This window comes from Lepidochelys kempii, chromosome 3 (assembly GCF_965140285.1).
Source record: "Lepidochelys kempii isolate rLepKem1 chromosome 3, rLepKem1.hap1, whole genome shotgun sequence".
Taxonomy (NCBI): domain Eukaryota; kingdom Metazoa; phylum Chordata; order Testudines; family Cheloniidae; genus Lepidochelys; species Lepidochelys kempii.
Genome location: NC_136382.1, coordinates 147,741,561 through 147,766,863, shown reverse-complemented (window position 1 = coordinate 147,766,863; position 25,303 = coordinate 147,741,561). Strand labels below are relative to the sequence as shown.

Here is a 25,303-nt window from a genome sequence, read left to right as displayed (position 1 = left end):
AGCCAGCAACTAAAGAATAGCAGCTAATGCCCTGACCCAGCAAACTCATCACACTCACAAATCTCAATCTGCATCAAAAGCCCTCTCTCTCTCAAAGCTCTAGGCCAGCAATCTCCAACCTTTTTAAGCAGAAGATCACTTTTTGAATTTAAGTGCAACCCAGGACCTACCTCAAAGAAAATGTAGAAAAATAGTAATCACACAAACCCAAACACCTTTGACTCACCCCTGCCAGGTCCCTTCCCCCGAGGCCACACCTCTGCCACTCCCCTTCTCCGAGGCCCTTCCCCACTCACTCTCCCCCACCCTCACTCACTTTCACCGGGCTGGGACAGGGGTTTAGGGTGCGAAAGGGGGTGTGGGCTCTGGGCTGGGGACCAACGGGTTCGAAGTGTGTGAGGGGCTCAGGGGGTTGGGATGCAGAAGGGGGTTCAGGGTGCAAGTTCTGGGAGGGAGTTCGAGTGCAGGAAGAGGCTCAGGGCTGGGGCAGGAAGTTGGGGTGCAGGAGGGGGTGCAGGGTGCTGGCTCCGGGAGGGGTCTCCGGCTCAGGCAGCAGGTTGGGGTGCAGGCTCTGGGAGGGGGCTGGGGTACAGGAGAGGGTGTGACCTCTGGGAGCGGTTTGGGATGCAGGCTCCATCTGGTCACCGCTTACCTCAGGCAGCTCTGTGTTGGCAGAGGCGCAGCAGGGCTAAGGCAGCCTCCCTGCCTGCCCTGGCCCCGTGCTGCTCCTGGAAGTGGCTGGCATGTCCGGCAGCGGCTCTGGGGGTGGGAGGGTGCAGGTGGCTTCGCACACTGCCCCTGGAAGCAGGCACCACCCCCGCAGCTCCCCTTGGCCACATTCCCCTTCCCAGCCAATGGGAGCTGCGGGGACAGTGCCCCCCCCCCCCGGGGGCTGCAGGAACATGCTGGCTGCTTCTGGGAGCAGCATGGGGCCAGGGCAGGCAAGGAGCCTGCCTTAGCCCTGCTGTGCCACCAGATTGTTATCGGCTGATCTCCTGGTTAGGCTGCAGGAGGGTTGGCAAACCTAGACAGACTGAGATAGACTGTCAGAGCTCCATGATCGATCTACCGGTTGGTGACCATTGATCTAGGCCAAGATTTTCAAAAATGGGTGCCTGAAGTTAGATAGGTTTCAGAGTAACAGCCGTGTTAGTCTGTATTCGCAAAAAGAAAAGGAGTATTTGTGGCACCTTAGAGACTAACCAATTTATTTGAGCATAAGCTTTGCTCAAGGGACCCAGAACTGTAAGCCACTGTGTTACCCTCTGCCTGAGGAAGAATGAGCTTTACTGGGGCTTAAACGGTGTATCAGGTGCCTGCCACACTGCTCTGTGAGCCTCACCAGCCAACTCCTCAAGACTCTGCAAGTCTCAACATTGCCATATTGGACATTCATAAAAATTATTAAATTCACTACCCCCAAAGAGACAGTATATACCCCAGCCTGTTAGGTTACCTGAGGAGACTCTCTTTAGTTCAATAGAACAGAATGGAGATGGTTTATAGTAAAATAAAGAACAGAGATTTAAGTGATACAAAGCAAGAGAAAGACAGGTACAATTATAAACAAAAGAAAACAAGACACCTTTTTAGTGACAAACTTAATTTTAGCAAGTTACAATCTTTGCCTAATAAGTTCACTTTTACCTAGTCCTTATTTAGGTACCTGAATAACAGAGCTGGGCAAATAGCTGACTTTTCAGTTTTCTGGCAGTTCAGGGAGGAAGAAATAAAAAAACCAAAAGAATTTGGTGCAGGTTGAACTGAATTTGAAAACTGGGAAAAATGTCAGCGAAACAAAAAAACAGTTTTGGGTGAAACAAAACATGTTGTTCAATCCAAAACACTGAGTTCCAATCAGTTTGAAAGGGATAGCTTTATAAAACAGGAGGAGGAGAAGTTATCAGATCGAGAGGAATTGAACCCGAGTCTCCCACATCCCGACTGAGTGCCCTAAGCAATGGGCTAAAGTTATAAGATGGGAGTCTCCTTCTCCCCCACATTTTGCAAATGGCATCTAAGTCCCAAAAAATGTTTGGCCGAAAATATTTGGAGAATTCATGTCAAATTTGTGAATAGTTTCAAGGCAACTGAAACTGCATTTTTCAACAAATAGTGTATTTGTGCAAATTTTTTTGCCAAGCTCTACTAGATAGGCTTAATTTTCAAAAGTGCTGAGCACTCAGAACTTTCCAGGGCTCAGCAGTTCTAAAAAAAAAAAAAAATCAAGTCATATCTTGAGTAGCTCTGGATCCACAGTGCTAAGCTACTTCTGACCTGTCCAATGCACATAACACAGTCACTACCCCACAGTATATGTGGTGTCCAGGAAACTGATCAAGACTGCACAAACTCTACCCTACCTGGAGTCTACTGGATAGAAATTCATCTAGTTATATTCTCTTTTTCGCTGATTTTCAAATTACTTATCTGCCTTACTTCAGATATATCCGCCATAAACGCTTATAAAATTATTTTTCTTGGTCTTTGTTGTTGATGCTGCAAAGCATAAATTATTACTATAAAATCATTAATATTTAAGGCTATGTCTACACTGGTGACTCTACATGTGTCCAGGCATGAGGTTGTGTCATTCCCCCCGCTCCGCACACTGTCCATGTCGAACCCATGAAGTGCATGTCACAAGACGAGTAGATTCCAAGCTAGCTAGCTCACTTAAAGGGTGTTGGAAAGAGCATGGGTGAGCTGTGGCTTGGCCCAGTACCTAGGCCATTTTGCAGTGTGGATGTGGGAATGGGTGGGTACTAAGGCTCAGATTTCAATAATCCTCCACTGCCATTCCCACAATGCACTGTACCCATTTCTTCCTGACCCGAATGAATAAAGTTCACGCTCTCCCTGTAATGCAGCTGTAGCAGCATGTTGCACATCTCACCAGCGTTCTGTTGCAGTTCACTACTACAAGAAAACATGACAACAGCTTAGCAAATAGCTAGTTGGCCCAAGAGCATATCAGAGCTTTAATAAATACCTGGATGGAGTACAGCAGTCAGCAAAATTTTGGGTGGAGCAGCAGTAACATTCACCTGTAAGGGCAAATTTCCAGCAAGCTGGAGGAACTGTGCAATCTCCTTATTGCTATTTAGTGTGGGGAGTGAAAGAAGCACCTGAAGTACTTGTACAGAAAGGCCTAGGACTTCAACAGACAGTTTGGGAAAGCCCCTGCCACATTTCTGTTCTATGAGGAACTCGACTATATGATTGCAAGGTTTCCCCGTACTGATCATACAGTGGCTCACCTTGTGCTGCTGAACCCTTCCATTCTCATCATTCAATGGGACAGTGACCTGGGTGCAGCTAGAAATATCAAGGATAACCCTGAAGACCCAGAAAGCAGCCAGGAAGGAGGAGGATCAGGCTGCAGAAGTCCTTACGGAGGATCCTGAAGATGGACTGGTGCCTCGGCAAGATGCAGAACCCCAGGCTGGTAAGTTAATAATGCAAGCCACTCCTTCCCTCCAAAATATTCCCCCCTTTTTGTAGTGCAAAGTTTGCACTTTTAAAAACAAGGACATTTGAAATGATGTGCAATTATTTTTCTTCCCTCAATAACATACCAAGCATTGCTCTGTGTGTTACTGGGTGCAAGGAATAATGCTGAAGCCATGCCATTGTCATGGCTCATCTCCATACCACCTCGTCCACCTTTCCCCCCTCCAACCAGCCTCTGCTATTCTCAACCCCAAAATGGACCTACTGGGGGAAAAAATTCTTAAACATTAAGTTTACTGTTTTCCAAAGAGGGAGTGTGGGTTAAGGTGCACACCACATTCCATAGAAACTTGGGAAGGTAAAAATCAGCATGCTTCTGTGTCTGTCTCTTTCCTGACCACCTGGCAGACAGGGAATGTTGTGGGAAAGCATGGAGTGGGAAGTATGGTCTCAAGGGAGGAAACAGAAGAATTCATCATACGCTTGCATTTGGCTGAGAGAGAGGTTTCTGGTGCAGGGACCAAGGTAACTAAATGAAGTCTCTCTCACTGAATTTCCTTTTCTTTGCTAGAATGTCAGGCCAGGCCTATCTACAGGATACAAGCAGCCTTCTGAGGCCACACAGAGCAAAGGGGGTGGGTGGTCTGGTCTGGGGGAGAACACAGCACAGTCCACCATCGCTTTAAAGCTGTTTAGGAAAGAGATATCTAGTAGAGTTGCGGGTCCTGTGAAACTTAGTAAAGTTGCATATGTAAATAGTAGTATTTAATAGGGACTTTCAAAACCCAATTAGACACAAAAAGACTGCTGCAATGCCCTGCAGCAGCTGCAAACTGAACCATAAAACCATTGTGGAAATCTTGTAACTATGGGCTCCCCCACACAGTTCCAAGTTGCACATACAAACTCAAAAGCAATGCAAAGCAACAATGGCTGTAACTGTTGCCAGAAACAGACCCACACCCAGATGTAAACACATCAGAGCAAAGTTGTTAAAATGGGTTACATATGATATGGATGGCAAGAAGCACATGCACAGTGAAAAAGGAATGCATCACACCACTGTCTTAAGTGCCCCCAGAACAAATTGCATCCCAAACTGTAAACGCAGTTGAAGTAATCTGTAATGATGGGTTTCACACAGATATACAATGGTATAAGCACAGATTAAAACCTTCAGCAAGTGATAATCAGATGAACACAAAACCTTTAAGAACTTTTGCACCACACTCTGAACTTGGGATGTGCCATCATGCATGGTTAAAGGAATAAAGGAAGTATTGCTTCACACTATGTACAGTCAACTTGTGGAACTCTTTGCCAGAGGATGTTGTGAACGCCAAGATTATAACAGGGTTCAAAAAAGAACTAGATAAGTTCAGGGAGGATAGGTCTATCAGTGGCTATTAGCCAGGACGGGCACGGATACAAGATCATGCTCCGAAGTGTCCCTAGCCTCTGTTTGCCAGAAGCTGGAAATGGGCAACAGGGGATGGATCACTTGATGATTACCTGTTCTGTTCATTCCCTCTGAAGGACCTGGCATTGGCCACTGTCAGAAGACAGGATACTAGGCTAGCTGGACCATTTGTCTGACCCAGTATGACTGTTCTTATGCTAAAGCAGCTTCACAGGAAGGCTGTAAAGGTAGCCCCTAGCAGCAGCAAAAGGTCCATGTCGTCCTCTGTCTCCCTGCACTGCCAGGATGTATGCACATATGGCATCCCTATTTTGTCTTGCATGCCTGGACCCAGCATCAGTATGCACATGTGTAGGATCCTGCTGACTGTAGAGAGTTTGCAAACCAGAAGCATCCTGAGTTCACTTGATGCAGAAATATGTGCCTTTAGCCTCGTAACTGTTGTGCAGTGTGAAGCAGCCCACACTGGCATCCAGGCTGATTCATAGACAGCACCAACGAGCCTTCAGCCTACCAAATGCTCACTCCATGACCATCCTGCAGCTACAGCGTGTGAAACTGAATTTCTTTTTCTCCAGGGCTCCTGATGTCAGGGTACAGTTTCATGAATCATAGCAGGAGTGGGTTTTGGGGGAACCCCACATACAACAAGTAGCACAGATACCTATCATTTCTGGGGAATAAAGTCCCTGTTTCCCCCTTAAAGTACAAGAGAGATCTCAGCACCCTGGCATCATGAAACTTTACTGCGTTTCCCACAGGTTAGTACTCATGAACCTACCTCTGTACTACACCAAGCCTTGTATAATGATGGAATAACCACCTTTGTGGTTCACATATTCACTTGTTCCTTGTGGCAAACAAATGGACTTGTGAGTGCCATTGATGGCCCTAATGCAGTTTGGGGACCCCATCCTTTTAAAACTAACTACTATTTCAGGAGCATTTCTTATGGCAACCACCAATGGGTAAACCACAGTGTTAATCACCTCACAAACCTCCACAACCACAAACCCAACAGTGAACTTTCCTACTCCAACAGACCTGTAGCTGTCTGGGATGACCAACTTCCACAGGGAAACAACAACCTGCTTCAGTACCAATATGGCTTCCCTCAATCCAGTGTCCTGGTGCTGGAGAATGGTGCAAGATTCTTACATAGCTCCATGAAGACCTTTTCCTCATGTGGAAGCTCTGGAGCCACTGCTGCTGCTCTCAAGCCTGCAGGATAACGCGATCCCACCACACCATGCTATTTCTCCTGCACCAGAAATGATGGTACACCAAAGGCAATAGCAGCATTCAGCATATCTGTCCACTGTGCGAAAAATGAATTATTCTTGCACGCGTCGGTCTTTGATTTTGGCAAAAAGTGATGCTGAAATGCCATCCAGCATCTTGCCAAGCACCTACTCCACTACATAAACAATTTGTCCTGCAATAAGGAATAGGAGCAGCTCATCCAAGAGATCCATGACTACAACCCAGTTTTGCAGAAACAGAAGTGAGGGCAACATGATCCAGAAGTGTCATCGGCATGTGTGTGAAGGCAAGGCACAAATGTGTTCCACATATGGGTCCAAGGAGGACTGAAACATAGTACCTACAACACACCAAAAACTGGTTCCTACAGTGTCTGTGCGATTCCAAGAACCCTGGCATATAGTCCCTGAAATAGTAGCACTAAACTTGTGTGCCCAGAGCAGCACTGTGGATGCACATGGGTACACAGCATTATATGAATGTCTAGCAGAGCAAATGTAGACTTTTGGGGTGGGTTTGGCTGGCTCGAGCCTGCATCAACACAACCCATACTAGAGTATGCACACCAGTGCAGACATAACCTTAGTGTGCCCCAATCATAGCATCCTATTTTTAGTATTGCTCTAAAATCTTATTTTTAAGAATTTCTAAGGCAACACACACATGCTGACTACTCAAAATCACTGTATGACAAAATACTCCACGTTACAGGTTTTGTTTTTCCTGCTACCTTGATTCTTTGAGTAAGAGTTTCAGACAAGCAAGGACACTTTAAAAATAAAGTAAAATACTTTGTACTCTCCAGCAAAGTCATCATAGAAATGTTCAGCCAAACAAATGATAAACTACAGTCTCAAGTGCAACTGAATAACTGCTGGCATATAGACTGATGTTGAACCTGTCTCCCTCTCACTGATTACTCATCTATACAACTCTCTTGTATTCAGAGCAACAATCACTGCAGAGTATTACTAACAGGGTCATTTGCAGTCTCTATAATAATGAAAAAGCTTTTGGAATCCCTCCACCTTCCCCTTCCTAACCTGAACAACAAACGTCAGCAGCCACCTGTCTGACATTTAGTTAATTTTGTACAGAGTTTTTAAGAAGCAGCTATCTATCCAGTCTCGGAGTTTTGAAGATTAAAAAAAAAAGCAAAACGCCACTCCTTTATAACTAAGTACCAACATTTTCATCTAATCTAGTCCACCCCTCACCCCCAGCAGCAAATCAGCAAAACTCTCTCACAATTCAACACCTTTGCAATTCTCCCCTTTGAAGAAGGGGGGGAGAGGAGGAGACTGGCTTTGCAGCACACCTTGAGGGTCAGATTTTATAGGATTTTTTTTAAGCAATAGGTTGATTAGGTTTAGGGTTTTTTCTGAAGTGCTCAATTACCATATTGATCAGTACAACATCTGATTTTTACCTTAAAAATACAGTTTGCCAAAATGAATATACATTTGCTAATTAGGACATTAGCAGCTCAAATTAGACTGGCTTATCTCCATGTCAGTTAATGTCCAAGATTTCCTTGGCCTGTATGTCTGCATGTCAACTAATTTAATTTCATGTGCTGATAGTAAAGGTGTCCTAGAATTCCTTTCTTCTGAAAAGTGTGATTACACAGCAAGTTTCCCAGTGTTATAGATTAAAGACATTTGGTCAATTAGATATCTAAATTACTGAAATGAAATGGTTTATAGTCCATAAATGAAGTTTTCCCACACTCCTACAATAAAACTGTGTGGAAGTTTGTTTAAAGCTCTCAAACAGAGAAAGACAAACACTATAGAATTTAGTGGATGGATCCAATGCTGGAGCCGCCCAATGGCAGTGGAGATCACTCACCAATTCACAGGATTGGGCCCAATATAATTGTATGTTCAATCTCACCATTGTATTTTAAAAGTTTTTGCTATTCATATGGTAATTTTGCAAGGGCCCCAAACTACTATTTGGTATTCTGACATCACTGTCATGCCTTGATCCTACAGCTGGTTCAAACCCCAAGAAATAACCTTTCATTACCAGAAAACGAGTTCATCCTGTAAAATAATGAATTTTAAATTCCTTATACCTTTTTTGGCAAGGACAAAATCTATACATGCCAGTGCATGTCTAAGTGGGAGAGAAAAATGTCTTTACCACTGTTGAAAATATCTTAGGCTTCCACAGTTACAGCAAAAAATCTTCAGCTAACAAACAAACTCAATGTCTTAAAAACCAATGGTATTTTATTTATGTTTAGTTCCAACACTATTAGTCTGCTTCGCTCAGCATCAATATTCACTTCAAAATTCAATTTAAAAATAATACCCTCCTTTTGCAATGTAACCCAGCATGTCTTTGGAATTGAACACCATGTACCGAACATTTCTGGTTCAGGTTAATAAGATACTCTGTGAGAAGGAGCAGTAGAAAATTGCTCAGTGTCTCTCACAAAGTTGTACAAAACCAGAAGAATTCACATTTCAAACTCAAATGAGCTTTGTTAAAAGACAGGCATAATGCCTGCAAATCAATTTGTGACATGTTAACAGTAGCATACCACTGAAACACTTTTTTTTGTTTCCAAGCAGATAGAATGTAATCAGGATTACAGAGCTTTAACCAACAGAGCACACACCAACAAGAGAGAATTGTTAGATCAACATAAATTTAAGAAGTGCCTTTCTACTCTCTGCAGCTACAAAAACACCTGACAGGCACCATGCTGCAAACCGTGACACATCTTCAAAACTCTTCTGACAAGTGAATGGTATTATATGTGAACATAATCAAATAATTTGAAACTTACCTTGTTCTATACAACTCTGGGCAAGAGCAAAGAGCTCAGGCGATCGCTCCTCTAGTAACTGCTGGTGAATATTCACATATCGCAAAGTCCACCAAGGCAATGTCTAAAAGGGGGAATAAGGATATTTTAAATGAATGATAAATACAACTGATTTTCTTTTATAAACAGATTTTAAAAATATAATTTCAAAAACACAAATACAGTCGCTTTATAAAAATTCAATACCAAATCTGATCTATTTGAGATTAGATTAAGGTAGGAAGTTTCCTAAAGTGTAGATTCAAATTATATCAAGGCTGAATAAATCTTGAAAGAGTCAAAAGAAATAAATTAACAACAAAACCTTACTATATAGATGGGTGCTCAGTCACTTAACAGTTAATATTTTTTCCCCTCTTGTATTCCCCTCAGATGATGGCTTCAATCAACAATGCTCCTTTCCAAACATCCCATCCTTTCTTCTGAAAAGGGGAGTGCTAAAAGTCTGAAGCTGTCTCACAAATAAGACAATTACTGTATCTTTATGACAGATTTCTAGTTCAATACAAATGCCGCACAGCTTTCCGATATAAAATGGAGAAAAGGTGTCACCCAACAAAAAGGGAGAATTCAATTAGTTGTGATTTGAATTCCCTACAGCCTTGCCTCACTTTCTCCTTGCTATTTTAAGGGTTGTAGTTTAAAATTTCAACCATTTGTCTCTTCGGATGCAGCTCTGCACTGAGGGGTTGAAGACTGGTAGTGAAGGTTTTTCTTCTTCTACACGTTAGAATTTAAAGTACACCTTATCAAGATATCAATTCCTTGACTCAAGGAACATGCACATCGCTCAACATATGTAAAGGAACTGTCAGATTCAGACATTTTAGGATCTCATATTAAGATCTGTCTTCGTGTCTGGTTTAAGTTTTCCCCAAGAATGTGCTCACCACAACCTTCATGTGGGGAGAGAGAATATTTTTGTCTTGGTCTTCATGAACAAGGTCAGCTCCCAGACTACTGCACTGGGCAGCACAGCATGAGGAGGAGGTGACCAGCCCTCCGTGGAGAAAGAAGTGGTTCGGGACTATTTAGAAAAGCTGAACGAGCACAGGCTCATAGGGCCAGATGTACTGTATCCGAGGGTGCTAAAGGAGTTGGTGGATGTGATTACAGAGCCATTGGCCATTATCTTTGAAAACTCATGGTGACTGGGGGAGGTCCCAGATGACTCAAAAAAGGCTAATGTAGTGCCCATCTTTAAAAAAGGGAAGGAGGAGGATCTGGGGAACTACAGGCCAGTCAACCTCACCTCAGTCCCTAGAAAAATTATGGAGCAGGTCCTCAAGGAATCAATTTTGAAGCACTTGGAGGAGAGGAAAGTGATCAGGAACAGTCAGCATGGGCAAGTCATGCCTGACTAACCTAATTTCCTTCTATGCCTAACTATCCCTATTTTATGGGTATCCCCATAAGATTCCCATAAGGGTATCTTATGGATATCCCTATCTTATGCCTTCTATCCCTAATTGCCTTCTATGCCATCCACTGGCTCTGTGGATGAGGGGAAAGCAGTGGACGACAAGCCCCTGGCTCCAGGGAAGGACACACTGCTGCCGAACAGTTCCTGGCCAGGGATGGCTCACACACACACCTGACTGGTGAGTAGGGCCAGTGACACTGGATCCTTGCAGACACAAGGTGTAGGAAAGACCGGAGGAGTCCTGGCCTGGCAGAGCAGAAACCCCCCCCGGCAGAACTGCAATGATTTGTCATCATCATCCCTGGCCGCAGAGGAGGCCACCCCTCTGCTGAATGGCTCCTTTTCCAGCAGGAGCCATTCAGCAATGGAGTGGCTTCCCTCATAGCCAGAATCTTGTCCTCCTCCTCATGGCCCGAGCTAGGAAGGAGTGTGTGTGGGGGGGTCTGCTCTCCCAGGACCCCAGCCTTCCTCTTATCTTGTGCAAGGATTGGGTATCACTGGTCACAATGCACTGCAGCCTCCCTCGCACCTTGTGCCCCAGTGTTTTGGGCCTTTTGGCTGCACAGGGAGCCCACTGCAGCCCCACTGTCAACACTGCCTTAACTCCAACCCTACCCCCCACCCCAACTGAAAAAAATGAAAATACTTACAAATAGAATTTTTTTTAAGTGGATAAAAATGGTTAAAATTAGAAAAAAATAAAAATCAAATTCTGCCAAGCTTATCTATATGTTACATATATTGAAGAATTCTGAAGTCGGAGGCTAGGATCCCTACAGGAGCAGAATTAAGGTTGCTGACTGTGGTGTGCAATAGTGGTAAGGTGTGTCTGTGGGTGGAGGATTAGAGTGTACATATTGATTGTGGCTTAACTTTTAAATTTCCTTGTGTTTGTGATTTGGAGTCAGGTATGTATGTTGTGTGCATAGCATCTTTTTTTAAAAATAAAACTGAGGGTTTTATACACACACAAACATACCACATACATACAAATTCAATTATGGTTTACCATTTATGTAGGGCAGGAAGCAGTTCTCTCTCTCTGAGCTATCCAACTCTCACTGACTTCAACAGAGGCCTTTCCATTGACTTTAATAGAAGCTGGATGAGGCTTTAGGAGCTTTTTGGAAGCTACAGTAAGGAAGCATGAATGGCTTTCTTTATAATAAAAAATATCTGACAATGATGAAGTGTTTGCTTTTGAAACCTAATTGAGGAAAACAAAATTGTAATACTAGGGATGGAAAAGGTTCTACAGCTGTCTCAGACCATAGCTCAAAGGAGAATTATAATTGATTAAGGTTATGCATATACAAGCAATATAAAAATCTACCGCAATTTAACTTACCCCACTCTGCTCGCACTGGGAGAAAGTGCATGCTAGAGTTCACAAGTAGTGTAATTTTGTCAATAAGATATAACACTAAGGTTACTATCCATAAATATACTATGACTCTCTATACAAAATGACACTAAGCCCTTAATGCTTACCAGATTTGTTAATTCCAGTTATTTCACTGTGTGTGTGTGTGTGTGTGTAAACAAGTGTTAAAATATGCTACTGTCTATAAATGCCAAGAAAGTATCTTATATATACACACACTTCTGTTCTTCAGGTAAGTGTACATCAACCTAAAGGACTGCACACACAGCATCTAGGGGAAAAATCTAAACCAATTTACACGCAGTTGATTATAATCTGCCTAGAGAGGAGCTATCAAAACAGATAAAATATTGTCTATTTTAAACTGCAATGAAATATGACTTGTGATATCAAGCTGAAGAAAGCAGTGGCTCACAAACAGGAGACCTTGTAGAAGAGGTCAAATCCTTTTCCTCCTCCCCACCATCACTTTGTTTAGAAACCCAAAGGCAATTTAAACATGACTGTGTTAGGAAATGAATACTATTCTATTCACAACCCTGTAGCTAAGGATATATCTGGGGTTTATAAGATCAGTGATAAAAATTTCCTCTAGCCTACAGCTTGCCACACAAATGTATCAAAGTAGAAAAGAATATTTTTGGAAAAATTTCAGTTAAGTCAGTTGAGCTCTGCATGGAACTTAATTTTATTAAGTTTAATTTTGTGGGGATGGTTTCAGGATTTTCTTTTGAATGATTTTAAAATTTTTCAAGTATTTAGTCTTTCATGTGGAATAGTATTTGTGAAAAACAGGGCTATATTAATGTTTTAAAAAAGGTAGATCTCTCAGAATTTTATCCAATTCTAAGCTCATTTACATGAATATTACAGAACTGAAATATTGAGAGTTTTTTGTTGGATTTGAACTTACATGAGAAAGAATGGCTGGGTCACATTAGGAAACTTACAGAAAATGAAAAGGAGTACTTGTGGCACCTTAGAGACTAACCAATTTATCTGAGCATAAGCTTTCGTGAGCTACAGCTCACTTCATCGGATGCATACTGTGGAAAATACAGAAGATGTTTGTTTTTATACACACAAATCATGAAAAAATGGGTGTTTATCACTACAAAAGGTTTTCTCTCCCCCCACAAACCCACTCTCCTGCTGGCAATAGCTTATGTAAAGTGATCACTCTCCTTACAATGTGTATGATAATCAAGGTGGGCCATTTCCAATCGTACACATTGTAAGGAGAGTGATCACTTTACATAAGCTATTGCCAGCAGGAGAGTGGGTTTGTGGGGGGAGAGAAAACCTTTTGTAGTGATAAACACCCATTTTTTCATGATTTGTGTGTATAAAAACAAACATCTTCTGTATTTTCCACAGTATGCATCCGATGAAGTGAGCTGTAGCTCACGAAAGCTTATGCTCAAATAAATTGGTTAGTCTCTAAGGTGCCACAAGCACTCCTTTTCTTTTTGCAAATACAGACTAACACGGCTGTTACTCTGAAACTTGCAGAAAATGGTTTTCAGCAGCTGTTGCTCCTGAACTAGCATTAAAACTTGGTGTTATCACTTTTAATAGTGTAAACAAGCCTTTGGACAGGAGGAGGTCCCTCACTATGCCTGTTTATACACCAGGTACATTTTCTCCCCTTCTGACTGACCTGATTGCTGGAGCTGAACAGCATTCATCTGGAGTGAGAGGGGAGAAACAAGGGAGAGCCTGGCTTCCAGAAGTACAAAACAACCAGGAACATCTCCCACACTGTTTAATTCAGCCCCCTATGAAGATGCAGCTGGAAGTAGGGGTTGCCTGCCCAAGCACCAAGATGGACTAAGGAAGCCTTTTGACCTCCTCAACGGCAACGCACTGGAGCGAAGTCACTGCCGTTAAAGGCCTCCCCAGCTCCAGAATCACCCTCTGCCAATCAGACTGCTTCTAAGCTAAAGCAAAGGAGGAAAATAGTCAGAAAACTTTATTTTAAGGAGGAACTCAGTGAAACCTCTCTGTCTTTCATGTGAAATCAGAAAAGGGGGTTCGATAGGGATATGGTCCACATTGTTGTTTAGTACTCCTAATGTGTTGGTATGGTGGGGATCTAGCTGACAATCCAGAACTAAAGGAGAGGAATCTCTTAGCTCCACTTCCATGCATGGGAATAAGGCAGATAAACCCATCCTGTCTAGAATGGGAGCAGCAGGCATCCAGGCCAAAGAATAGTGCTGCAGTGTCTTACAAAGATTAACAGTTTTTAAATAACTTTATAGTATGTAAAAGTTTGTGAAATAGAAAGGTTACAGTATGTAAAAACAAGATTGTCCCAACTGTACGTACTACTGTTCATTTACACTCATGTTATTCTAATTATACATGTAAGAAAAACAGCAAATTCTAACACTGAAATTATCTTCATGAAATAGAGGTGCCTTCATCCCTCACAAGGGAAAAAGCCCTAGTAGACATTTCTCTGGCTTAGCTATTAGAAATTCAATTTACATAACTTATCTTTTAGAAAAGATAACACTTTATTTTAATTCCCTCACTACTGTAGTCACTGCTTTGTTGTGTAGAACTGTTCCTTTAGAGTAAGACATCTCTGAAAGCAGAACAGGATAAAAAAAGGAAGACAAAAAGAAATGGAAGAGAAAGAAAATAGTCAACAAGACAGAATGAGATAGTGGAAGAAAAATGAGAACCAATCCATGGTTGGCAACCACAATAACTATTTCCACATATTTCATACCTGAATAGCGGCAAGTTTATGTCTTGAATGCACAAGAATCACTCTGGCTAACATCAGCAAGATAGGAAGGGAAGTCAGATTATAGACTGATTCACCATCCAGAACCAGCATACTCAGAACAGCTGTACACAATGCTTTGGGCTGAAAGAAGAAAGAATAATAATATCAGCACCAGACAATATTAAAGCACTTAACTAGCAAATAATGTATTGCAGGGCTTCAAAAAGATTACCCAACACCTCACCAGAGGATAAAGTCTGCTCAACAAGCCGACTGGTACCCTCAAGCCACAACCCCACCACAAGGCCTGCCCCTTCTTGCTTCATCTCCTGCAGGTGGGGTATCCCTGCTAGATTGGGCTTAAAGACCCCAGTTCCCTGCTGGGTAAAACCTGCATCTCCAGTTAACAGCAGCCCCAGCACATAAATCGCATGTCAATTAATGATGCTGCCCACTAAACAAATTAACCAAAGCTGCCTCAAATAATTTAATGAAGTCACCTTATAGCCACCCAAAAAAGTCAATTTAGTGTATCCTTCCATTGTCCAAATAAATTAATGCTGGGTGTTCCTCTAATAGTCAGTTAGTGCATGCTATCTCCTCCCTCCCCCAGCACAGAGTCCTCTGATGGGGATAGTGTCAGCACAGTTCCCCCATGTACATGAAGAACCCTCTGCTTGGGAAATTATGCCCCATGGCTCCCACGAAAGGGACTGCCCTCCAGAATGTCTCCTCTGCTTAATGGGGTACGGGTGCCAGCCCCCACAGTGCACCCTGCTCTTAGCCATAGAGTCCATGCATCCCTCCAACTATTTTAACTGTAATGACAGCCTTCTCCCTTTACAAAGGCAGCTGAAGGCGTTTGTCTTCATGTTACTCCATGTCACTTAGCAAACAAAAGTTATGTACTTTTTTTCAAAAGCAACAGCTTAGATTCTCCAGAGATTGAAGGCACTCACCTGAGAAAGATTCTTAGTCATCTTGGGTGAGTGGGGATTGTTCAAGCCCTGATGTAATATTAGCTGAGCAGTATATATATTTGGCTGTTTAAATATTAATTTGTTCCCAAATGAAGTAAGGTTACCTGCATCTAAACAATATTCAGCACCTTGACTGCCAATTTACAGGTCAAGAAAAAACTTGCTAAGTGAAGTTGCTCCTGTAGTTCACTTTTTAGTGGAGGCAAATCTTTGCCAAAGAAAGCTGGCTTTTTTTCCCTACCTGATTTTTCTGGGTAGTACTGTAATTCATTTATATATATTTAGACCTTTCAGCCTTGTATCCTGCAGCCAATGCTGTAGGATATCAAACTGTTTGATACCGAGAGGAATTTTTACTTGACATCAGCATAGTGGTTTCAATTCCATTCATGAAAATGAAGTCTGATGGTCTGAAGAAGCACTTGTGAGTAAAACAGTAAAGGAAATAAATTGTTTAAAAGCTGTACCAAAAACCCAACCCCAGGCCCACTCAAAGGAAGAATTTTACCAACATCTGTAACTGATCTGATTTTATGAAAAATGTAATATGCTAAAACAGAGGTCCCCAAACTTTGGGGCATGCTCCTGTAGGGGGGCACAGAGGATCATTCAGGGGGCACAGCTGAGGCCCCGGGCCAACCCCCCATGAGGGGTAGGGAGGGAGTGCCACCCAGCTCCGCTACAATCCCTGTCTGCCAGCGCCGGGTTCGGGGCTCTGGCTGCCAGCGCTGCTCCCGCCCCCAGCTGTGGCGCCATTCTCTGACCCCTTACCTCTGTCCACGCTCCCCTCCCCATGAAGCCTTGGCCCTGTTCCTGGCCCCAGTTGAGGGACAAGGATAAGGGGGGAGTGCAACCCTTAAAAGTTTGGGGACCACTGTGCTAAAGAGTAGCATCAGGGATTCATTTGGAAAGTAATTTATGCATACATCAACAAATTCAGTGCTGATTTTAAACTGGCTTAGGTTTTTTTCTCACTTAAATAGCATATTTCCAGCAGGAGTGGGTTTCAGAACACACACCAAATATCACAAAAGCCGGTATAAGAACTGCAAGAGTCAACAACACTATGGATAGGACCTTACCAAATTCACAGTCCATTTTGGTCAATTTCACAGTGTTGTAACTATAGGGGTACTGTCCCAAAAAGGAGTTGGGGGGGGGGACAAAAGGGCGGAAGCTATTGTAGGGGAAGTTGCGGTACTGGTACTCTTACTTCTGTGGTGCTGCTGGGGTCAGTGCTGCCTTCAGAGCTGGGCAGCTGGAGAGCGGTGGCTGCTAGCCAGGAGCCTAGCTCTGAAGGCAGAGCCACTGCCAACAGCAGCGCAGAAGTAAGGATGGCGTGGTACGGTATTGCCACTCTTACTTCTGCGCTGCTGCCTGCAGAGCTGGGCCCTCAGTCAGCAGCTACCACTCTCTGGCTGCCCAGATCCAAAGGTAGCAACACAGAAGAGTGGCATGGTATGGTACTGCCACCCCAACTTCTCCGCTGCTGCTGGAGGACAGGGCAGGGGGGGCATGCTGCCTTCAGAGCTGGGCACCTGGCTAACATCTGTCACATTCCGGCCACCCAGTTCTGAAGGCAGCACAGAAGTAAGGATACTCGACCCCTCCTAAAGTAACCTTGTGATCCCCCTGCAACTCCCTTTTAGTTCAGAATGCCCAAAACACTGGTCTCCGCCATGAAATCTGTATAGTATAGGGTAAAAGCACACAAAAGACCAGATTTCAAGGCGGGGAGACCAAATTTCATGGTCTGTGGTATGTTCTTCATGGCTGTGAATTTGGCAGTGCCCTAACTATGGATAATCTACAGTAGATAGGACTAAGGAATATTAAACTTGCAGGCCACAGGGCATACGGCTGCAACTAACTGATGGAGGCTAGCAAGACCCCATAGCAGATTATTGTACAAATGGTCTTCTGCAGTGTTTCTTGCACTTCCTGTAAAGCATCTGGAACTGGCCACTGTTAAATGCAAGATACTGGACTAGATGAAACAAACAGTGGGCTGATGCCATCTGGTAATTCCTATCTCATGTCAGATCCTCACTAGTTCCCTTCCCCAGTCTTTGGAAATGAAGCAAGCAAGCACACACACACACCCCATCATCTCACACACAGAAAAAACTCTTGACTGAGTGACTTTGGGGGGCGGGGGGGCAAGAGAGAGTGTTAAATCCCTCCCAAATATTATAAGTACACTATGATTTTGGTTACAGAACTCAATGCAAAATAGTTTTATTTTATTTTTTTACTACTTAAAAAAAAATTGGGGCAGAAAACAATATGCAGAGGGAAAGCACAAGAGTGTGTTGGTGGGGGAAAAAAAGGGTGAGACGGAGAAAGACACACGCTGCTCTTGCATGATGTCTTTTAGGTCTAATAAATCTAGACTATAGCCTTGAGGATTTTTACTTTCCAATAGACCCGCAATCAAAACCTAAAGGGACTGTACTGATGACAAGCAGTTTTCCTAGAATACAGAAACTGAAATACATACTGGAGAGATTACTTTTAGTGACTGCTCAAAGAACACTCTGCTAAGCACAAAACCTGTACTCACTTCCTACTGATAGCTCTATTCAATAATTTATGAACTCAGAAGTGGAACAACAAAGTATACTTCAGAAGGCATTCTAAATATTATTTAAAAAAAGATCTCTGAAGCACAGCTGATTACGCATTCATTTCTACAAGCCTTAAATCAGTCTTTCCGTAACTAAGATCAACTGCAGGCTGGACACTACTCCCCATGCCTATTGTAGTTCCTGAAAAAAAAAAAAAAAAAAAAAGTTAATTGTATTATAGCACATGCTCCTTGCACTGTGCTCCTCTAGAGCCAAACAACCAGGGTCAGGGAGTCAGAACTGGAGTCTGGGTTACAGCCAGGGAACAGAGGGTAAGCTAAAATTGTACGCTGGTTTGCTGGGCTGCCTCGACCACTTCACATACGGAATTAATATTTTGTCATGTTTTGTAGGAGGCCTGGCTTCACTCTCTAGCTACCCAAGCCTTGTCTGCAACAATATTCTGCAGACAGCCCTCTAAGAAACTCCTTTCTCCTGTATATGCATAGCAAGAAGGGAGCTTGTAGCCAGCTTCAGCAGACCAACATGTCTTGCCTCCTGCAATGCTCTCAAGGCAGCCTGGCTCAACACCTGCTTCCCCACGTCTGCCTGAACAGTTGTTGTAACAGTTTCAGGGGTTCATCTTTCAGGACACTGGGTTCCATGAAATTCTCCAGGCAGCTCAGTTGGCTTGTCCATACTTCTAACTCCCTGCACTTTCTGGATAACTTAGACTAACACAAACCTGATGGATTCAAGAAATGAAGTGCCAATTTGAATGTGAGAGAATAGGGATTCTCAAAGCTTTTACGAAAGTCCCATTAGCTAAAAGAGTTTCTCGTTAATTTAAAAGTGGTCTAAAAAATTAACTGACAGGTGAAAGGTCAGCAGGAATTGTTGTTTGTTTTAAACATCCTAGGGCTTGTCTACAAGAATACTTGTTTCGTGGCAAGTGGAAGTGTAAATCCAAGTGGCCGTATAGACCTTATTGCCACACACTAAAAGTTCTCCAGTGCTCTTTAATATACTTCCATTTCAAAGCAGGCTAGCACCAGGCTAGGCCAGGGTAGATTTACACCTCAGCTTGCTGCAAACTAAGTGTTCATCTAAGCCCCAGGGTGCTTAAAGTAAATAATTCCTGCTAGCCTTTCATCTATGAGCTAATTTTAACTAAATGAACTAACTGCTAATGTGGACTAAGGGCTAGTCTACACTGGAAGTGCTACAGTGGTGCAGCTGCACCAATGTAGCTGTGCCGCTGCAGCACATCTGGTGAAGATGCTCCATGCCGATGGGCAAGAGCTCTCCTGTCAGCATAATAAAACTAACTCTGCGAAAGGCGGTAGTTAGGTCAGTGGGAGAAGCTCTCCCGCCGACACAGCATTGTCCACACTGGTGCTTCGGTCGGTGTAACTTACATCACTCGGGGGGCGGCTTATTCACACCAGCGAGTAACAAATTACACAGATATAGAGCTTTTCTACACGCCAGGTTAAGTCTTCACAGGATCAGGGCCACAGATTGTAAACTTTTTACCACAGAGGCCACTTTGTTTTTTATTTAAAAAAAGGGGGGGGGTTGTGATCTTGCTTATAACCTGGGGTATTATCAGAATACAATTATTTTAAAAAACAAATTTATCCTATTTACCAAGACAATATTAACTTTCCTTAAAGTAACTGTAGCATCCTTACATATTAAATAATTCTCCCATAACCTGATCCCAGCAAGTTCAGTCCAAAAATTGAGATGTACTTTTTTTTAATTCAGAGCCATTATTTGTCAGCTTTCACCATTCCGCATACAAAACCTGAGGCAATGTCAGGTAGACTATTTAAGCAGTCAAGTTCCTTAATGGGTACTGTGCATTCTGAGATCACTTCAGGGAAATAGAACACATACCTACTACTAAACTGTCAGCTGTTCCTCCATTTGGAAGTTATTACACTATCTCAATATCTATACTCATAAGCATCAAAGCATAATTCAATTCTGTTAAAGATCCCACATGAGTATTGTTGAATTTACCTATAGCTTAAGTGGGGATAGGATTAATTCAGAGGGGAAGAATAAATGTATACACCCTTACGAACACATTGCTCGTGCAAGGTGTCTATAAGGACCCTACATGTAGCTAATCTAAAAAACAGTATTCGCAATTTGTTCTTTCACCTGATTTATCCAGGGACAGAAATAATTATGGTCAGACCCAGTTATCAATGCACTCAGAGCACAATTATAATTAGAAATGCCTTCAGAGGTTGCTGCTGCCTACGAGTAGGAGTGCGTGTCTGCTATCAACCCCGGAAGTGAAGCTGTACGAAGGAAGAGAGTAGGCAGAACCAACCAACCAAACGGCATGAAGTTAAGACTAAGCTCATAAAGAACTTTGAAAACAAGAAGGGTAGTTTTGAACATGTTCTTGAAATGAAGGAGATGTAGAGGTGGGGAAAAGGAAGGCCTACTATGGTATTTAAGATAACATAACATAATTGTGTTTCTTTATTATTGAAATAGACAGCAGCTCATTTAAATATGGAAAGTTGGGACTTGAAGTGGTGTAGGAGAAGGCATTGCAGTAGTTATAGTGACAGGTGATGGAAGCATAGGCTAGGGTTTCTTAACAGAGAAAATCAGCAGCATTCTTTATTGATCTCTTTTAGTTCGCATATGCAGGGTGGAGAAACAATGGATTCAGAGAGAGAAACAAAACGTCTCAACTGGACTTTTATTTTGTTAATTGATAGAGTATTTCTTTTGTTTTCCCCCATATTTCTTGATATAATCTATATCAAGACAAGTACTAATATGTAGATGGGTTAGATATTAAGGAAAGAATAGAAATCTGAAGTTTATGTTTTGTATTTAAACTGTCTAGGTTCCGGGAGTGGGAGACATGAACAGGGGTAAGGGGGCCGAGGCTGGGAGCGGGGCTGGCTGGCGCTGCCTCCGCATCCCCCATGGGGCTGGCCCAGAATCGAGCAATGCCCCCTTAGGGGGTGTGCCCCACATTTTGGAGACCTCTGTATTAGCTGATCTATAATACAAATGCTGGACTTTATAATCCTTCCAAGGAAGTTAAAAAAGTACTCTATGAAGTGGACAAAGGCAAATCAATATTAGTTGCTGCTGGATGCTAAATCAGTTGTTAAAATCCATCTTACACAATAATGTCCATATATACTAATGCTTAGAATTTATATTAAGATATTAAATCAAGTTTACTGAAGCTACAAAGTTTAAAAAAAAGAGGAGTTTGTGCCTTCTTTGCTTCTTTTTGATATATAAAGGCAGCCTAAAAAAGTCTATCTTACAAATGGCAGAAATGTCAAAATAAATTAAATAGTTTTAAATCCTTTGAACATCCTTTCCTCTCTCAATGAAGTTTCACGTGCTCAGCTGCCAATATCATAATCCTCCTAATTTCATTGTGGACTCTTGAACCCCAAACAAGATCTGAACTTCTAATGTTAAATACAATAAGGAAATTTCAGGCTCTTTATATATTGGAGACCAGCAAACTGAAAACACCCAAACACACTCAATTTGTTTTTTTTGGTCAGGTCACCTTTAACATACTCCAAAATAATAGGTCTGCTTTTAATATGAAAAATACCATGTCTGAATTTAAATATACTTAGAAATATATACCTGCAGACTACACTATGACAGGCTAACCTCACCATTCAAAAGTAATTAGCTTCCCAGCAGAACATGAATTAAAGAATTATATTTTTAAATTACACAAAACATTGGATGCATATTTTTCTATTATAATATTTTCATTATGCTCATTAAATCATTTCCTTGATACTGTAGTTTTTAATCACAGTCACTTATATTGCTTTAAATCTTTTTCATAATAAAATTCTATATCCAAAGTAAGTCAGGTATGGATGTAAAATTAGCAGATAATACTTAAATAGAAATGGACCTTGTGGTGGTGAAGAGTCCAATTTGATAAATCACTCAATCCACTAATATCAGAGTTTCAATTAAGTCTAATTAAAACCATGGGTAACAGAGAGGATTTGTCAGAAGCAGAGATCATTCCTTCAGAAGATAAGGTTAATTCAATTTTATTCCAGGAGGTTCTCAATGCAGATATTCCATGTTTTAAATTCAGTGAAGTCTTTCTATTTGTTGTTTCATTATTTTCTCAAATAAGTAGCTTAGTACAGCGATTTTCAAACTTTTTCCTGGGAACCCAGTTGAAGAAAATTGTTCATGCCCGCGACCCAACAGAGCTGGGGATGAGGAATTTGGGGTGTGGGAGAGGCTCTGGGCTGGGGCAGGGGGTCGGGGTGCAGGAGGGGGTCAGGGCTCTGGGTTTGGGGCACGGGGTTGAGGTGCAGACTTACCTCCGGTGACTCCCAGTCAGCGGCGCAGCTGGGGTGCAGAGGCAGGCTTCCCACCTGTCCTGGCACCACGGACCGTGCTGTGCCCTGGAAGTGGCCAGCAACAAGTCCAGCTCCTAAGCAGAGGTGCGCAAGTGGCTTCACGCGACTCTCACCCGCAGGCACCGCCCACCTCCTGGCCAATGGGAGTGCAGAGCTGGTGCTTGTGGCAGGGGCTGTGCGCGGAGTCCTGTGGCCCCACTGCCTAGAAGCAGGACCCGGTGCTGGCTGTTTCCGGGGCGCAGCGCAGCCGGAAAGGTACGCACTAGACTGCCTTAGCTGGGCAGCACCACTGATGGGACTTTTAACGTCTTAGTCAGCTGTGCTGGCCAGAGCAAGGCAACCCACTGCCTTACATGCCACGACCCAGTACTGGGTTGTGACCCATGGTGCGAAAAAAACACTGGCTTAGTACATTTATCAGTACTTTCAAGCCATATGTTTTACTCTTAATGTTATTCTTGTATGGTTGTGGCTGCCTGAGTGTACACACTAACTATGATGTCCAGTTTTAGTTCCTTAGTGTCTCAACAAGTTGCTAAACATAAGCTTACAAAATGCACAGTTGTGGCAAAAGCACAAGCAGATATAATATTGTGCTATTACGGTAAAAACTCTGCTAACCCTCTCGGTTACTGAAAGGAATTAGGCCTTGGGGAGAAAAAGTTAGATCACCTACTGTCTAGAAGACAGTTCAAGATGGCAGTGGTTGGTGGGAGCTCTCCAGCTCCGTACAGGCTAAGCTAGAAGTCCAGCACGGATTCCCTTCCTGGCTTTTGGGTCGACTGTGTGCTGAGTTGCCTGACAGCATATGGTCCCCAGACCATTTTTGGGGGAAGGGGAGAAGAGGCAATTTTTAACATTGTTTTTGACTAGTTAGGAGGCTGTCAGTAGTCAGCTTCTCCCTCTTTAGTCTGCCCAGCGCTCTACCCCCACCTTCATTCATTCTCACTCCACTCTAGTCACGTTGTTGAAGGAGGGAAAGGAGCAAATTTAAGCAAAAGCAAACACTTTGCCCCACCTCCAGTCAAGACCATGGGGAGCACTAAGATGTGGATCCTCTAGTCCCTCCCCTGAAGGCCACTGAGAGGGTGAAGAAGTTAGGTTTCTCTGTTGTTTTGATTCCAATATTCTAGGACAGAGTTAATACTAAAGAAATTATGCTGAACCACAGATACAAAAACACTCATCAGTGCTTGCTGCACTGCTCCTTTTTGCTGTGATCCTGCCAGGAGCAAGAGCTAAAAAGATGAGCAGCCAGCACTTGCCCATTCCTATTCACTAGGGACAGACACACACAATGACTCACTAGGGTAAGCGTTCATCACACACTAAGAATAGTATCTACAATTAAACTAGCTATGATACAACTATTCTTGTACAAAGTTCTGTTTTCTCTGTGCAAGAATTGATATCAAAGTGGTGCAAAGAAGCTCCCTGATCTGTTTTAAGGAATGGTTACATCAGCAGCTGCAAGAGCAGCAAAAAACTGATGATGATGATGATGTATACTTTTACTTGTCCAAGATTTAACTAAAGGCATCAGCTATTGTATTCTTGTAAGTAGATATTTGCATCCGCTCTAACTTCTATTAGTACAGGAGATATAGTGAAGTCTTGGTGAGAAAGCGGCAATTACACGTCAGTCTAACTACATACTTCTAAAACATAATACTTCAAAAAGTTATTACTTTGTTGTATATGAAGAAAAAGATTCCAAAGTAAATAGAATTATCCACCAGTTCTAACTTTGAAAATTCCTTTGCTATCTTGTAGGAGTATCATGTGTCTCAGTAATATGAAAATGCTTAATGATAACCCTATTTATTAAGGGTTTGATCCTGAAAAGGTGCTGAGCATCCACAACTCGTATTGAAATCCACCTCAGCTATAGATGCTCAGCATGTTTTGGGATCATCAAGCCTGAAGCTTCCCTTCTATACGACAATCTTGTTGACAGTCCTTGAGAAATAGCTTCTTTGTTAACCATTTTAATTGGATCAAAACATTGTAGGTTAAATACTCTCACAGCAATTATGAATATACAATATTGCAATTAAAGCCTCTGCCACATCCCAAATAAATTAGAGAGATCCCTTAAACCAGGGTGGCCAAACGCGGCTCGCGAGCTGCATGTGGCTCTTTTGCACTAAAAGTACGGCTCATGGAGCCCTCCATCCACCACCTACCAGACTAGGGCAGGGGGAACTTGGGGTGTCAGCCCCACAAGAGGTGCCTGCCAACGCTTGGGGCTTCAGCAGGAGTGGTGCTGGAGCTCTGAGAACTTCTGAAGATTATAGTATGTGGCTCGAAGAGTCAGTAAGTTTGGTCACCGCTGCCCTAGACACTGCCTCTAACTGTTCTGTTGATACTGAATTTTTTTTTTTAAGGTACCATTTCGTTCTGTAGTCTGACCAGGTTGAGATGTTTGGAATAGAATATGACAAATTGGAAAGGGCTGGGGGGGAAATCCCTGTGATTCCAGAATCCTTGCTATTCTATGGTTTCAGAGTAGCAGCCATGTTAGTCTGTACCCGCAAAAAGAAAAGGAGTACTTGTGGCACCTTAGAGACTAACAAATTTATCTGAGCATAACCTTTCGAGAGCTACAGCTCACTTCATCGGATGCACGCAGTGCAAAATACAGTGCGGAGATTTTATAAAAAACTAGTCGGAGAACACTTCAATCTCTCTGGTCACTCAATTACAGACCTAAAAGTTGCAATTCTTCAACAAAAAAACAGACTCCAACAAGAGACTGCTGAATTGGAATTAATTTGCAAACTGGACACCATTACATTAGGCTTGAATAAAGATAGAGTTGATGTGTCATTACA

At 42.7% G+C, this 25,303-nt stretch overlaps 1 protein-coding gene across 2 annotated transcripts in view; it reads right to left on the bottom strand.

Annotated features, from left to right (window-relative positions):
• TTC27 (tetratricopeptide repeat domain 27) overlaps positions 1–25,303 on the bottom strand; it is a 185,161-nt gene that overhangs the window by 146,001 nt on the left and 13,857 nt on the right. For both annotated transcript variants that reach the window (XM_073338420.2, XM_073338421.2), the window contains exons 4-5: positions 14,523–14,663; positions 8,937–9,039 (exon numbers count right to left, since the gene is read on the bottom strand). In XM_073338420.2, coding sequence (XP_073194521.1) covers positions 8,937–9,039; positions 14,523–14,663 — 244 coding nt within the window. The remainder of the gene's footprint in view (positions 1–8,936; positions 9,040–14,522; positions 14,664–25,303) is intronic.